This window comes from Petaurus breviceps, unplaced genomic scaffold, assembly GCF_028583685.1.
Source record: "Petaurus breviceps papuanus isolate PSGF00001 unplaced genomic scaffold, PetGlider_PUasm1.0 90330, whole genome shotgun sequence".
In the NCBI taxonomy this organism is placed as follows: Eukaryota; Metazoa; Chordata; class Mammalia; order Diprotodontia; family Petauridae; genus Petaurus; species Petaurus breviceps.
The window spans coordinates 950202-962601 of NW_027187219.1; the positions used below are offsets into that span (position 1 = coordinate 950202).

General features: G+C 40.2%; 1 protein-coding gene across 2 annotated transcripts in view; it reads left to right on the top strand.

Annotated features, from left to right (window-relative positions):
- The first annotated feature begins 7553 nt into the window (after positions 1–7553).
- Positions 7554–12400, top strand: part of LOC138177071 (glycine N-acyltransferase-like protein 2) — a 22308-nt gene continuing 17461 nt past the window's right edge. The window contains exons 1-3 of one of the 2 annotated variants that reach the window (XM_069108054.1): positions 7554–7655; positions 8941–9045; positions 10873–10980. In XM_069108054.1, coding sequence (XP_068964155.1) covers positions 8968–9045; positions 10873–10980 — 186 coding nt within the window. In that variant the 5' untranslated portion in view covers positions 7554–7655; positions 8941–8967. The remainder of the gene's footprint in view (positions 7656–8940; positions 9046–10872; positions 10981–12400) is intronic. The other variant, XM_069108055.1, reaches the window with a different exon arrangement.

The following is a 12400-nucleotide window of genomic DNA, read 5'->3' on the forward strand; positions in this document are numbered from 1 at the left end:
CATTCCTGGAATCTGAGCCTCCCCAATTGCGTATGTTTATTCTGCTCGCTCTCTGGTAAAGAGTCATATCTTGAAAGCCAGTGCTTTGGCATTTATGTAAACCAATGACCCAATCTGAATGTGTGCTCTAATACACAAAAATGATCTTTGTTGGTACTGTGTAGAAAATGTAATGTTATGTTCTTGACATGGGGGATGAAGGAAATGGTATCAGGGTCAGATTTCAAAGCATCCTCTCCTGTGACGACAGGTGGCATGTCTCTGAAATCTGCCTCTTCAACCTTTCTTCTTGAACAATAGTATTCTATTATATTCATATATCACAGCTTGCTCAGCCATTCCCCAACTGATGCGCATCTTCTCAACTTCCAATAGTTTTCTACCACTAAAAGGGATGCTATAAATATTTTTGCACATGTAAGTCCCTTTTCCCTGTTTTATGATCTCTTTAGGATAGAGAACCAGTACCTCTCTTTAATTAGAAACCCTTGAAAACCAACATGCTGGGTTTTATTTGACAATCAATCCACTAGCCAATAAACATTTCTTAAGCATTTAGTAATTTCCAGGCATTGTGTTAAACTCTGAGGATATAATGAATGGGGGAAAAAACAGTCCCTCCTCTCAAAGAACTTATATTCTAGTGGAAAAGATAACATGCAATTTTTTTACATACAAGATACAGAATTCGTGGAAGGTAATTTTAGAGAGGAAAGTTCTAGCAGCTGGTTGGAGGGGGACCAGAAAAAGTGACATCTGAGTTGCGTATTAAAGGAAGTCAGGGATTCTAAGAGTCAGAAGCAAGGAGGGAAAGTATGAAACTATTTCCTTAAGGCTTGACCTCTGTTCAGTATTCCTGACTGATTTGATTAAAAAATCATCAGCTGATTCCTTGTCCTGAAGCATATGTCTTTCAGGCATTAATGGCACTTCTCCATTTTCAACAAAAATAATTATCTAAAAACCGCCTTACCTGTATTTATTCCAACATCCCTGTCCATGAGTTTCAAAGCCAATCATTCTTCCGGAAGGGAATGTACTATTTGCTTTTCATTCTGAAAAGGCACCAGTGTGAGTCCAGACAGAACTGTGGAGTCACTGATGATGCTGGTGACAAGTGACTGGGGAGTCACAGCAGTCATTCACCACCAGTATCATCAAGACAGAATACAAAGATCAGGAGGCTGGACTAAACAATGTCAAAGGCCCCAATAAACTTTAAAAATTCTGTATCCTATGGTTCCTTCAAGTTCTTTCATCATTGTTCATTTGTTTCAATCATGTACAACTCTTCATGACCCTATTTGGGATTTTCTTGTTAAAGATCCTAGAGAAGTTTGCCATTTCCTTCTGCAGCTCATTTAACAGATGAGGAAACTGAGGCAAACAGGGTTAAGTGACTTACCCAGAGTCACAGTGAGCAAGTGTCTGAGGCCAGATTTTAACTCAGAAAGATGATTTTGTTTTAAGGTACCTTTAAATTCTAACATTCTATGCTCATAGAGCCATAGATTTGTATAGAAGGGAACTTAGAGGCACTTGAATTTGACTCCAAATTGAGGAATAACTTCACCAGAGAGCCAGCAGAGTAAACAAATGTAGCCACAATTGGGAAGGCTCAGATTCCAAAAATGCATAATAATAGATATTTTAGGGAACACTCCAGAGGTTGTGCGTGTACATATGGGACAATAATTGGTTTATGGAGATTTCTGGGAAGAAGAAAGAAGATGGAGGAGAAGGAGAGGTACCAGACTGACTTTCATCTTGAGAAAGGATGGTGTGGCATGTAGGCCCTGTTAATCTCATCCAGAGAAAACTGAGGCATAAATGGGTGAAGTATTGAATTCCTAGGGTCACAAAGCTAAGAGTATTCCTGACTGTCCTATCTACCTGTGGTTAAGCAGGTTTTAAGATCCCTTTGAGTGCTGACCAAGCTTTTGTATTCTTTATTCTAAAGTCCCCATGAGGTCTCATATTCAATCAACCAAACATATATCAAGTACTTAGTATAATCCAGGCACTGTGGCAAATACTGGGACTATAAAAAATGCAAAAAGAAGTCCCTGCCCTCAGGGACTCAGACACTAATAGGAAGAGGCAATATCCATGCAAACAAGCTATATGGAAGAAATAATTAACAAAAGAAAGACCGCAGAACTAAGAGGATTTGGAAAGACTTCCTGTACAAGAGGAGATTTTAGCTGAGATCCAAAGGAAGGCAGGGAAGCCAGTAGGCAGAGAGGAAGAGGGGGAGAAAATGCCCAGAGCTGAGAAATGATTTGTCTTATCTGTGAAACAGAAAAGCCAGAATCATGGATCGAGGGGTACATGTACGAGAACTGGAAAAGCAGGAGGGGGCTAAGTTATGAAGGGCTTGGAATGCCAAACAGAGGTTTTTTGTTTGATCCTGGAGGCCACAGAGAGTCGAGAGACTTTATTGAGTAGGAAGGTGCTGCTAGTGCCTGAAAGACATATGCTTCGAGACAAGGAGCAAGATAATGATTTTCTAATCAAATCAGTCAGGAATACTACACAGAGGTCAAGCCTTAAGGAAATAGTTCCATACTTTCCGTTCTTGCTTCTGGCTCTTAGAATCCCTGGCTTCCTTTAATACACAGCACAAACGTCACTTTTTCTGCTCCCCCTCCAACCAACTGCTAGAACTTTCCTCTCTAAAATTACCTCCCATCTATTCTGCATCTTGTATGTAAAAAAAATTCATGTTATCTCTCCCACTAGACCTGGAATTTAGGAAAATCACTTTCATAATTAAAATGGAGGATGGGTTGGAGTGGGAAAAGACCTAATTCAAGCAGATCCACCAATAAGCTATTATAATAGTCCTAATGTGAGGTAATGAGGACCTGTACCAGAGTGGTGACAGTGTCAAAGGAGAGAAGGGGGTGTATTTGACAGATATTGCAAGGGAGGAATCAATAGGTCTAGTCAATAGATTGGATATAGTATATGTATCGGGGGTGGGGCGCTGGGAAAGAAGTGGGGAGAGATAGTGAGGAATCCAAGATGACCTCTAGGTCACAAGTCTGCAGTACTGGGAAGATGATCTTGCTTCTACAGTAATAAGGAAAGCAAGAGGGCTGGAGGGTACAGAAGGAAAGATGAGTTTTGTTTTGGACGTGTTGACTTTAAGCTATTTACTGGACATTCAGTTTGAGGGATCTAAAAGACAGTTGGAGATACAAGATTGGAGATAAAAAGAGAGGTTAGGGTAGGAAAGGTAGATTGGAGAGTCATCAGCATAGACAGTAATTTATATTGATGGGAGCTGATGAGATGGAGTAGAGAGGGGAAAATAGAAGAGTGACTTTGAGTGACACCTCTGGTTCAAGGGTCCGATCTGTGGAGATCCAGCAAAGGAGACTGAGGAGTGGTCAGAAAGGGAGGAGGAGAACCAGGAGAGAGAGAGAGAAAGAGAAAGAGAGAGAGAGAAAGAGAGAGAGAGAGAGAGAGAGAGAGAGAGAGAGAGAGAGACAGACAGACAGAGACAGACAGAGAGAGAGAGAGAGAGAGAGAGAGAGAGAGAGAGAGAGAGAGAGAGAGAGGAGTGTCCCAAAAACCTAGAGAGAAGAGAGAATCAAGAGTGTCAAAGGCTGCACAGAGATTGATGAGAATGAGGATTGAGAAAAGGCCATTGGATTTGGCAACTAAGAGATCACTGGAACTTGAAAGAGAGTAGCTTTGGTGGAATGATAAGACCAGAAACCAGACTGTAAGGGATTAAGAAGAGATAGAGGAGAGAAAGTGAAGGGAATTATTGTAGATGCCTTTATAAGTTTAACCACAAATGGCAGAAGGGACATAGGATAATAGGTGGCAGCAATGGAAATGTCAAGTGAGAGGCTTTTTCAGGTAGGGGAGACATGGAGACATGAGCATGTGTGTAGGAAGTAGGAAACGAGCCATTAGACAGGGAGAGATTGAAAACAAAAGACAGAATAGAGATGACAGAGGGGAGAAATCTCTTAGAGATGGGATGGAACAAGATCATTTGAAAAACTAGAGGGGATAGCTTTGGTAAGGGGTAAAGCCACCTCATTTCCCCGCCAACTTTCCTTTTCCTCTTCCCTCAAGGGACAGGTGCAGCAGGAGATAGAAGGTCCAAGGACACATTTAATATTCTAAGTTCCAAAAGCCCTGGTAAATAAACATTTTGCTCCAAGGGGAGATAGTCTAAGAACACTTTCATCTATGTCACCCCCTTACTCTTTGATCTCTAGAAAAATTTGTCTGAAAGCCTTTCGGGAGGGATTTGGAAGTGGAAGGAGGGGACAATGTGGGTCTGGATAGGAAGTATTTCTCCATCTATTGCACCAGTCTTAGAGGGCTCTACTTACCTTATGCTGTGGGAATAATAACAATCGTGTTGTCATTTTATCACTAAAGTGAGTTTTACAAGAAAGGGAAAATGAGTTTGAGATCTTTCTTAGTTCAATGATTCCTTCAGTTTAAATGAGGAACTCTCAGAATGATAACACCCCAGCAGTCAAATCTCTACTTGAGAAAGTAGAAACTCATTGATGCCATGGGATCTTTTGGTCTATTGTGTTTTCAAAAAACACACACACAGACATACATACACAACACAGATATACAACTCCCACAACCCACACATATAATATATACAATCACACATGATACATACTGAATTAACAATAGTCCATAGTTAATAAGATTGTGAGTTCACTCTGTCCTTTGTGTGACCTGAACTTGTATCACGTGACTTAGGAGCATGCCCCAGGAACTAGCCCCTCCTGGAATAGAGAGTACTGTGAGAACTGGCTAGTCTCTCTAGGACTGTTACTTGATAACACCTATGAAAAACACATGCTGCTCGTCCCGGTTGCACAAACACCCGAAAGAATTAAGCGATATCTGGCAAGGAACCAATGATCTTGGTCAAGCCTTCTTTGTTCTTCTCCCCTAAAAATCCCCAATCCCCTGAGCCTCTTCGGAATCTCACCCATGGAGAGGACGCTCTGCCTGGGACCCTCCCATTCGGGACTCAAAGGCTGTACCCCGGGATTCCCCAGCCATGTAATCGAGACTTGGTGCTCCCCCGAATTGGTGATGTTTTCTTTCTCTCCTCTTACTCTTCTTATTTCTTATTTGAGTTATACCTGCTTTAATTGTGCTAGGAATATTGTATTGCTGATGCTGATTTAAGCTTCCTTGTTTCTATGTTCAATAAAACTCCTTCCTCTCTTGAGACTGTGTCATTTGTGGGAGCGAATCCGAACCGAAACCAAAATCACCATAACACATACATACAACCACAGATAACATATATATGCCACACACAACACATACATACAACCCCACATACAACGCATACGTGCCACACACACATAGTGAAATACCAAACTTAAACAAAATGATGTTAAGTAGGAATTAAGAAATAAAGGTGACCTTACACCTGTTACTTGCCCAATCTTATTTGAAGGGAAGGTTATGTGCAGTAGGCATGGGTTAAAGGAAGTAATCATTCTCCCTCATCCCATAAAACTGATCAATTGCCAAATCCAGCTGTTTATATCCACCCAGAATCCCCTGCCTCCAATCTCTTTTCTCTGCTCACAAAGCAGTCACTTCAGCTCAGACCCTCATCACTAGATCATTGCAATGACCTCTGTCTTAAATCTTTGTCCATTCCAGTCCATCCAACACATACTTACCAAAATTTTCCTTAAGAATAGCTCTGACCATGTGACTCCCTTAGTCAGTCAACTCAAATGATTTCCTACCTTTTCAAGCCCTGTGGAAACTGTTCTACTGCTGTTTTTCAGTTGTGTCTGGGTGGGTTTTCTTGGCAGAAATACCAGAGTGGTTTGCCATTTCCTTCTCCAGATCTTTTGACAGATGAGGAAACTGAGGCAAACAGTGTTAAGTGACTTGTCCAGGATCACACAACTAGTAGGTTCAAGGCTGGATTTGAACTGAAGATGAAGAGTCTTCCAGGCCTGGCACTCTATCCATTGCACCACCTACCTACTCTGATTCCAATCTATGTTTTCAATCTCATTAGACGCTGTCTCCCCCTTTCATACTCTTGACATTTCTAAAGTGACTTCCTCTCTGTTCCTGCCATACTGTACTCCATCTTCCAACTCTGTGTCCCTTCATGCAATTCTCCAGGGCTGTAAAGTATATACAGAAGCCAGCTCTTACCCATTCACAAGATTCAATCTTAAAATTTTCAGTGGAAGAGAGCATGTTCACCATGGAAACTGGCAACTCTACCAATCAGGGCTTGATTTATTGCTTTATCCATTGTCTAGCCTTAAAAGTATGACAAAGAAAACTTTAATAAAGCAGTTTTAGTATAAAAGTGTGTCATATGTACACTTTTTTCCAAAGAACCAGCTGTTAAACATTTCTCATTAATAAATCTGAATATACTCTCTACTTACCTCCATTCCGTAGACTACTTTGCTTCATTTAAGATGCAGCTCAGGCGCCATCTTCTGTATGAAACTTTGTCCTGATTCTCTCAACTGCTGGGGTCCTCCTGCCCATGCTACCTTGGAATTAACTATTTCACACATGTCTGTGTTTAGTAACATTATTCTTATGTCACATGTATTCTTGTATTGCTCATTAGAGTGTAAATTCTTTGAGAGTTGGAATTTGATATATGTACAATATTTTGGAAACCTTAACATATATATACATACATGCTAGTTTATTATCATTATTATTATTAACTATTATTATTATAAGGCAATTTGGTGGCACAGTAGTTAGAGTACCAGCTCTGGAGTCAGGAAGACTTAAGTACAAATGTGACCCTGGGCAAGTCACTTTTTTTGTTTTTTTTTGTTTGCCTCAGTTCCCCATCTATAAAAAGAGCTAGAGAAGGAAATGGCAAACTACTCCAATATCTTAGCCAAGAAAACCCCCGGTGGGGTCACGAAGAGTTGTCACAGCTGAAACAACACAACAACAAATTATGACTACTATTAATCATCTTTGTTATCTTTGTTTGTCATTGTGAAGATAAAAGAATATTTGTAAAATGCTTTACAAATCATAAGTACTATTTAAGTGCTAGCTAGTATTAATATTACTTTTATCCTTATTGCCTAATGCAGTCCCTGGTACATAGTAGGAATTTAATTAATACTAATTGACCAGTAAGTTTATTGATTCCTCATAAAAGCTTTTTAAAGCAATTACTCAGTCTTTCCCCCATTTAACAGATGAGGACACTGAGGCTTAAAGAGAGGAATTTACTGGTCTAAGGTCAAATAGCATCATACTGAGGCTACACTCAAGGTCTTCTAACATCACAGCCCTCCTTATGATATGTGGATAAAGGAATTTCAGATAAAACCCAAATGAGAAACCAAAGAGTCAGTGAGATTCTCAGAAATTGATGATTATATATTTTCCTAAAAGAAAATAACAAGGATTAGAGATTATGTGCTTCCTACTCCCCACCTGCCAACCTCTACTTAGTAAAATAGCCCTAGTTAGTATAGGAAACAGAATGTGATTAATTTAGTTAAAGATTGGTTCAGAGAGGCCCTGGCCAAAGGGCAGCACCAACAAGGGTCAGACTCTGACCAGCCTGCTAAGGAACTGGGAGGAAGGGAGCTGTTCTCATCTCGTTCTCCAATTTCTCCATTTTCTAGGTGAGTTTAATAGTTTTGTTGTATTTTTTTCATATTGAATTTCTCTTTAAAGTAATTCCCCACAAGGACAGAACTCGTGTGTGTACAGTGGATCGTTGGGGGGGGTGGGAAATTCTCTTCTTGGATCTTTGGAGTTACTCTGTGAATTTGGGCAAACCATCAACCATCTTTAGCCCTGAGTTTTCCTTTCTTTAACAAACACACTATTGCCCTTGTCCTCAGAAATAACAAATCAAAAAGTAACTATATTGGTCTTAATAAATGATGCTCATTTCTCCACCAAATCTTTTTTTTAGTACACTGTGCGTGTGATCTATAATTGTACCCTTAGTAAAAGAACAATAATTAAAGGGATGAGGACCGTGGGAGTAGTGGTGATAAAAATGAATTTAACATCGATGATAAGATCAATATCTATTACAGTTTCTCTTTCTTCCACTCATCTCTCTCCCAATCACCACAACATGAGTTATGTAAATATTTCCCTAAAAGTTAGCAAATCTTTCTCCAGGACCTGATTGACCTGAGAATGGGGCAAGGCTTAAGCTGTACCTCCCTTGAGGCAGCTTTCTGGAATCTACTGGTATAGCTTCCTGCTCACCTACTGGCATAAAAAAGCCCACCTATGGGAAACCTTGACGGCCCCAGCACTGCCTTCAGACCAGGCAGATGTCCTAAGACCATGCAGATCCCCACACTCTGCCCTGCTGACTGCGTTTACAGACAGTGATTAAAAGAACCCCTTCCACCTCATCTAAATGCTCCTGTAACCTTGTTGGATATCCTTTATATGTTAAGGATAAATAAATCTCCTTTGGTGAATGTTCAATGAGCTCTCAGTACCTGCTTTCATCTCACCATCAACCTGAAATAATAGAGTTTCAGCACATCAGTCCCACTTCTAACAAAATCTTTACCTTAAATACTCCCCCTCAACATGGTAAATATATATATAATATTTAATATAATATATAGGTGTAATATATATGTGTATGTGCCTATTCCTGACTCTCTGTGAGGAACTTTAAAAGAAAATATATCGTTCTTCCTTTCAGAGATCTCTCATTTTAGGACTGTCAACCTCAAACAAATCCCTTAATAAAAAGGATTTGTTCTGGAAAACTTGAAATCAGTCAAAAGACCACACTCAAGGACCTAGAAAGCCACAAGTGACCTTGAGGCTGAAACCCAATAAAGCATACTGGGAGTTGATAAAGTCATTTCTACTTTCTCACCTTATGGAATAATTCCTTAACTCCTTTTATTCCCAATGTTTGGTTTGAAGGACAAAGAGGTGGGCAGTACAACAAAAATGCTTCTGTTGCGAGAGGCCCACATGCTGAAGACTCTCCACCGATCCCTGGCCAGAAGCATCCCAGAGTCCCTGAAGGTAAGTCAGGCTGGAAGTCGCCAGAGACAGAAGGAGATGTGGCCATCCCTGATAATTCCTCTGTGCTATGATGAGAGACTCAGCAACCAAGCAGGAAGCAGAGAAGCGGGACTCTTAGAAGCAGGCAGACCCGCTTCATACACCTGAGCCTGTTTCCTCGTCTGCCAAGTCACATTTTGCCCTTTCCTTTGTTCTGTCCCATCCCTTTTCATCTCCTCACAGTAGCACTCTGCTCTCCTCCCTTCTGACAGAGCAGATGCATTTACTCATGGCTGCCTTTCCCCCGAATCCTTGTGTGTATGATCTCATAAAACCTCTAGAGACAATTTATTCGATATGCTAAAAGACCTCTTGACATCTGAAGGGCATTTGAAGGAATGGGGCTTCCCTCTGGTCATCCTTCACTCTACGAATGTTAACATTTATAGAGCTTTGGCAAAGCACTTTACACACGCCATCTCATCTGATCTGCACAACCATCCTGTAAATGTAGATGCTGTCATAATTTTCATTTTTAAATTGAGGAAACTAAGACATATAGGGGTTATCTAGCTTGCCCAGCATCACACAATTAGTGTCTGATGAAGAATTTGAGCTTAGGACGTCCTGATTCAGTCCAACACTGTCCACTGCACCACCTAGTGGCCTTCAATACATAAGTAACCTACCTCCTTTTCCAATCTTCTATTTCTTAGAGGTTTCCTTTTGCATTTATGGCATCATTGGGAATGTACTGCTGCTTATTTGCTTATTTATAGTAATGGTCAATCTCTCCAGCGTCTTTCAGTTCACCCACAATTTTTTATAATGCTCAGTTTATAGCCATATATCATCACTGGAAGAAAATATTTTTCCCCAATTCAACAAACATTTATTTAAAAATCTACTGCATGTCAGATACTATGCTAGGCTGTGGTGCTACAAAGACAAAAGTAAAACAGTTTTCAATAGTCCATGTGGTGGATGAATGAGGATAGTGGCTGTGACTAGCGAAATGGATTAGAATTTATGGGTAGAAGAGTAAAATCTACAATTGATTGGATGTGGGTATTGAGGAAGAGGGAAGATTACTCAGATTATAAAACTGGGGACAGGGAGGCTGGTTGTACCCTTTACAAAAATAGCAAGGTTTGGAAAAGGGGTGGGATTAGGATGGAAGTTCAGTTTTGTCTGACCCATGTGGATGGGATATTTAAGTGATAATCTCCAGCAGTAGTTGGCCATGAAGAACCGAAGTCCAGGAGACACATTACAGCTGCATAAATATAGAAATGAAGAAAGAGATGAGTTTATGTATTGGGAAGAGGCTTAGCACCACTTAACATGCGATTTACCAAATGCAGCACAGTTCAATCTCTTACTCCTCTTCAATCCTAAACCCAACTCATCATCCATAGGCATCTCCCATCCAAGAAATAAGTGGTTAATTGAATATTGAAGAGCTATAGAAATAGAAGCTATTTCTACTATGAATATTTTCCTGTAACACAGGATGAGATGCAATATCTTCCTCCAACATAGAAATCCCAGGCTCTTACTAAGAAATCTGCAGTAGACTGTAGAAAACAGAAAGAGAAGGGAGGAATGCTGGAACAGCATGAGATGAAACAGAGAAAAGGAAAAGTGTCGTTTTCTGACACATTAGCCCAATATGAATAAATATAAGCATCAATGACTCCATTTGTCACCAAAGCCACAGTTGGCCTTGGAATAGCACTATCATCTTCCTCATCCTCAGGTCCCACTTTCATTTTACTCCCAGCCTGACAACTTGGATGAAATGATGGAGCTTCTCCAGCCTCAACTGCCTCTGTCTTCTTACTGCAGGTGTATGGCTCCATTTTCCACATAAATCGGGGAAATCCTTTCAACTTGGAGGTTCTAGTGGACTCTTGGCCAGAATATCAGACTGTCATTACCCGGCCTCAAAGAGAGGTAGGATTAACAAGATTTATTTGTCATTTTATTTATTATCCAACTATTACATGGTAGACACTGGGAATACAAACACAAAAACGAAAAGAGCTCCTGACTTCCAGGAGCCTCCATTCTATTGAGGCAGACAACATGCATATGTAAGTAGATATCAAATATATTCAAAACAAAGGCAAGGAGATCTGAAGGGAGATTACTATAAATTGGGGGAGATCACGAAAGGCTTCATGTAGAAGATAGTAGCTTGAACTCAGTTTTGGAAGAAATTTTGAAGGGATTCCAAGAGTCAGAGGTGAGAGGAGAGAGCATTCCAAGTATGGGAGATGATCTGTACAAAAGTTAAGATATGGGAGTGGGGCCATTTGATGGAGAGAGAAGACTGAAGACCAGGGCAAGTGACAACACTTCTTCAACCTAAAACCCAACAGATCTTCTCTAGAAGGCATAGAGAGATGGGGGGGCACCATTAAAACACCTCTTAAATTCTTGGTATTAGTTGATGACAATGTTTCTCATTGAGTATTTCTCCTCCCACATCTGAGGACTTCTTATAAATGTGCCATTAGGCCTTCCTTCTTAACGCTACCTTGACAAGGTAATCACTGGGCCATCTTTGGTTGTCCTTATCTATATCATTGATATGTGATATATCTTCACTGAACTCAGATGGCTCCAGAAGAGAAAGTGAGGCTGGTGACTTTGCACAACCCTGCCTCACTTAAATCCAATTTACTTGCAAGTCATGGCATCCCCTTCCCAATGTCATGGTCCTCCTTGAGAGTGAAGGGCAAACAATAACCACAGGGTAATCATTCTGATCTCTTGCTTTCTTGCCATGCTCGTTTCTAGTAATTTACTTGGTTTTCTCCTTTGTAAGCATAGTGCATGATTCTTTAGCCCCCATTTTTATTTTGTTTTTAATTTTTCTATATCAGTCTCATTATCCTGGAAATAGGTATGACTGTGAAAGTCTTTTTGTTTTAAAAGAAAATCAGTAGCACTGTTTTAAACATATCTTGCAGTCATCTTCAGGGTCTCTCGAGAACATTAAAGCATTTAGAGCTGCAAGGAAGCTCAGAGATGATCTAATTTATCCCTTTCATTTTGCAGATGGGAAAACTGAGACCCATAGAAAGGAAGTGACTTAAGCAAGTTCACACAGATAGTAAACAGAATAGCCAACAGTCAAACTTGAATCCTCTAAATCCAATTTCTTTTTACTACCCCATTCAGTTTTCTAAGCATTGCCTATCTAGCATTGGCTGGAATAAAGGAATATGCTTGGAGGAAAGAATTTACTCTTTGTAAATCTGGCAAATTATCAATTTGCTAATCTTTATGTTGTCTATCATTGATGCCCCGCCTCAAAGCCTTCCTATTTGGATAGGGCTGTGTTTTCCTAGATAGCTTTTGAGGAAAC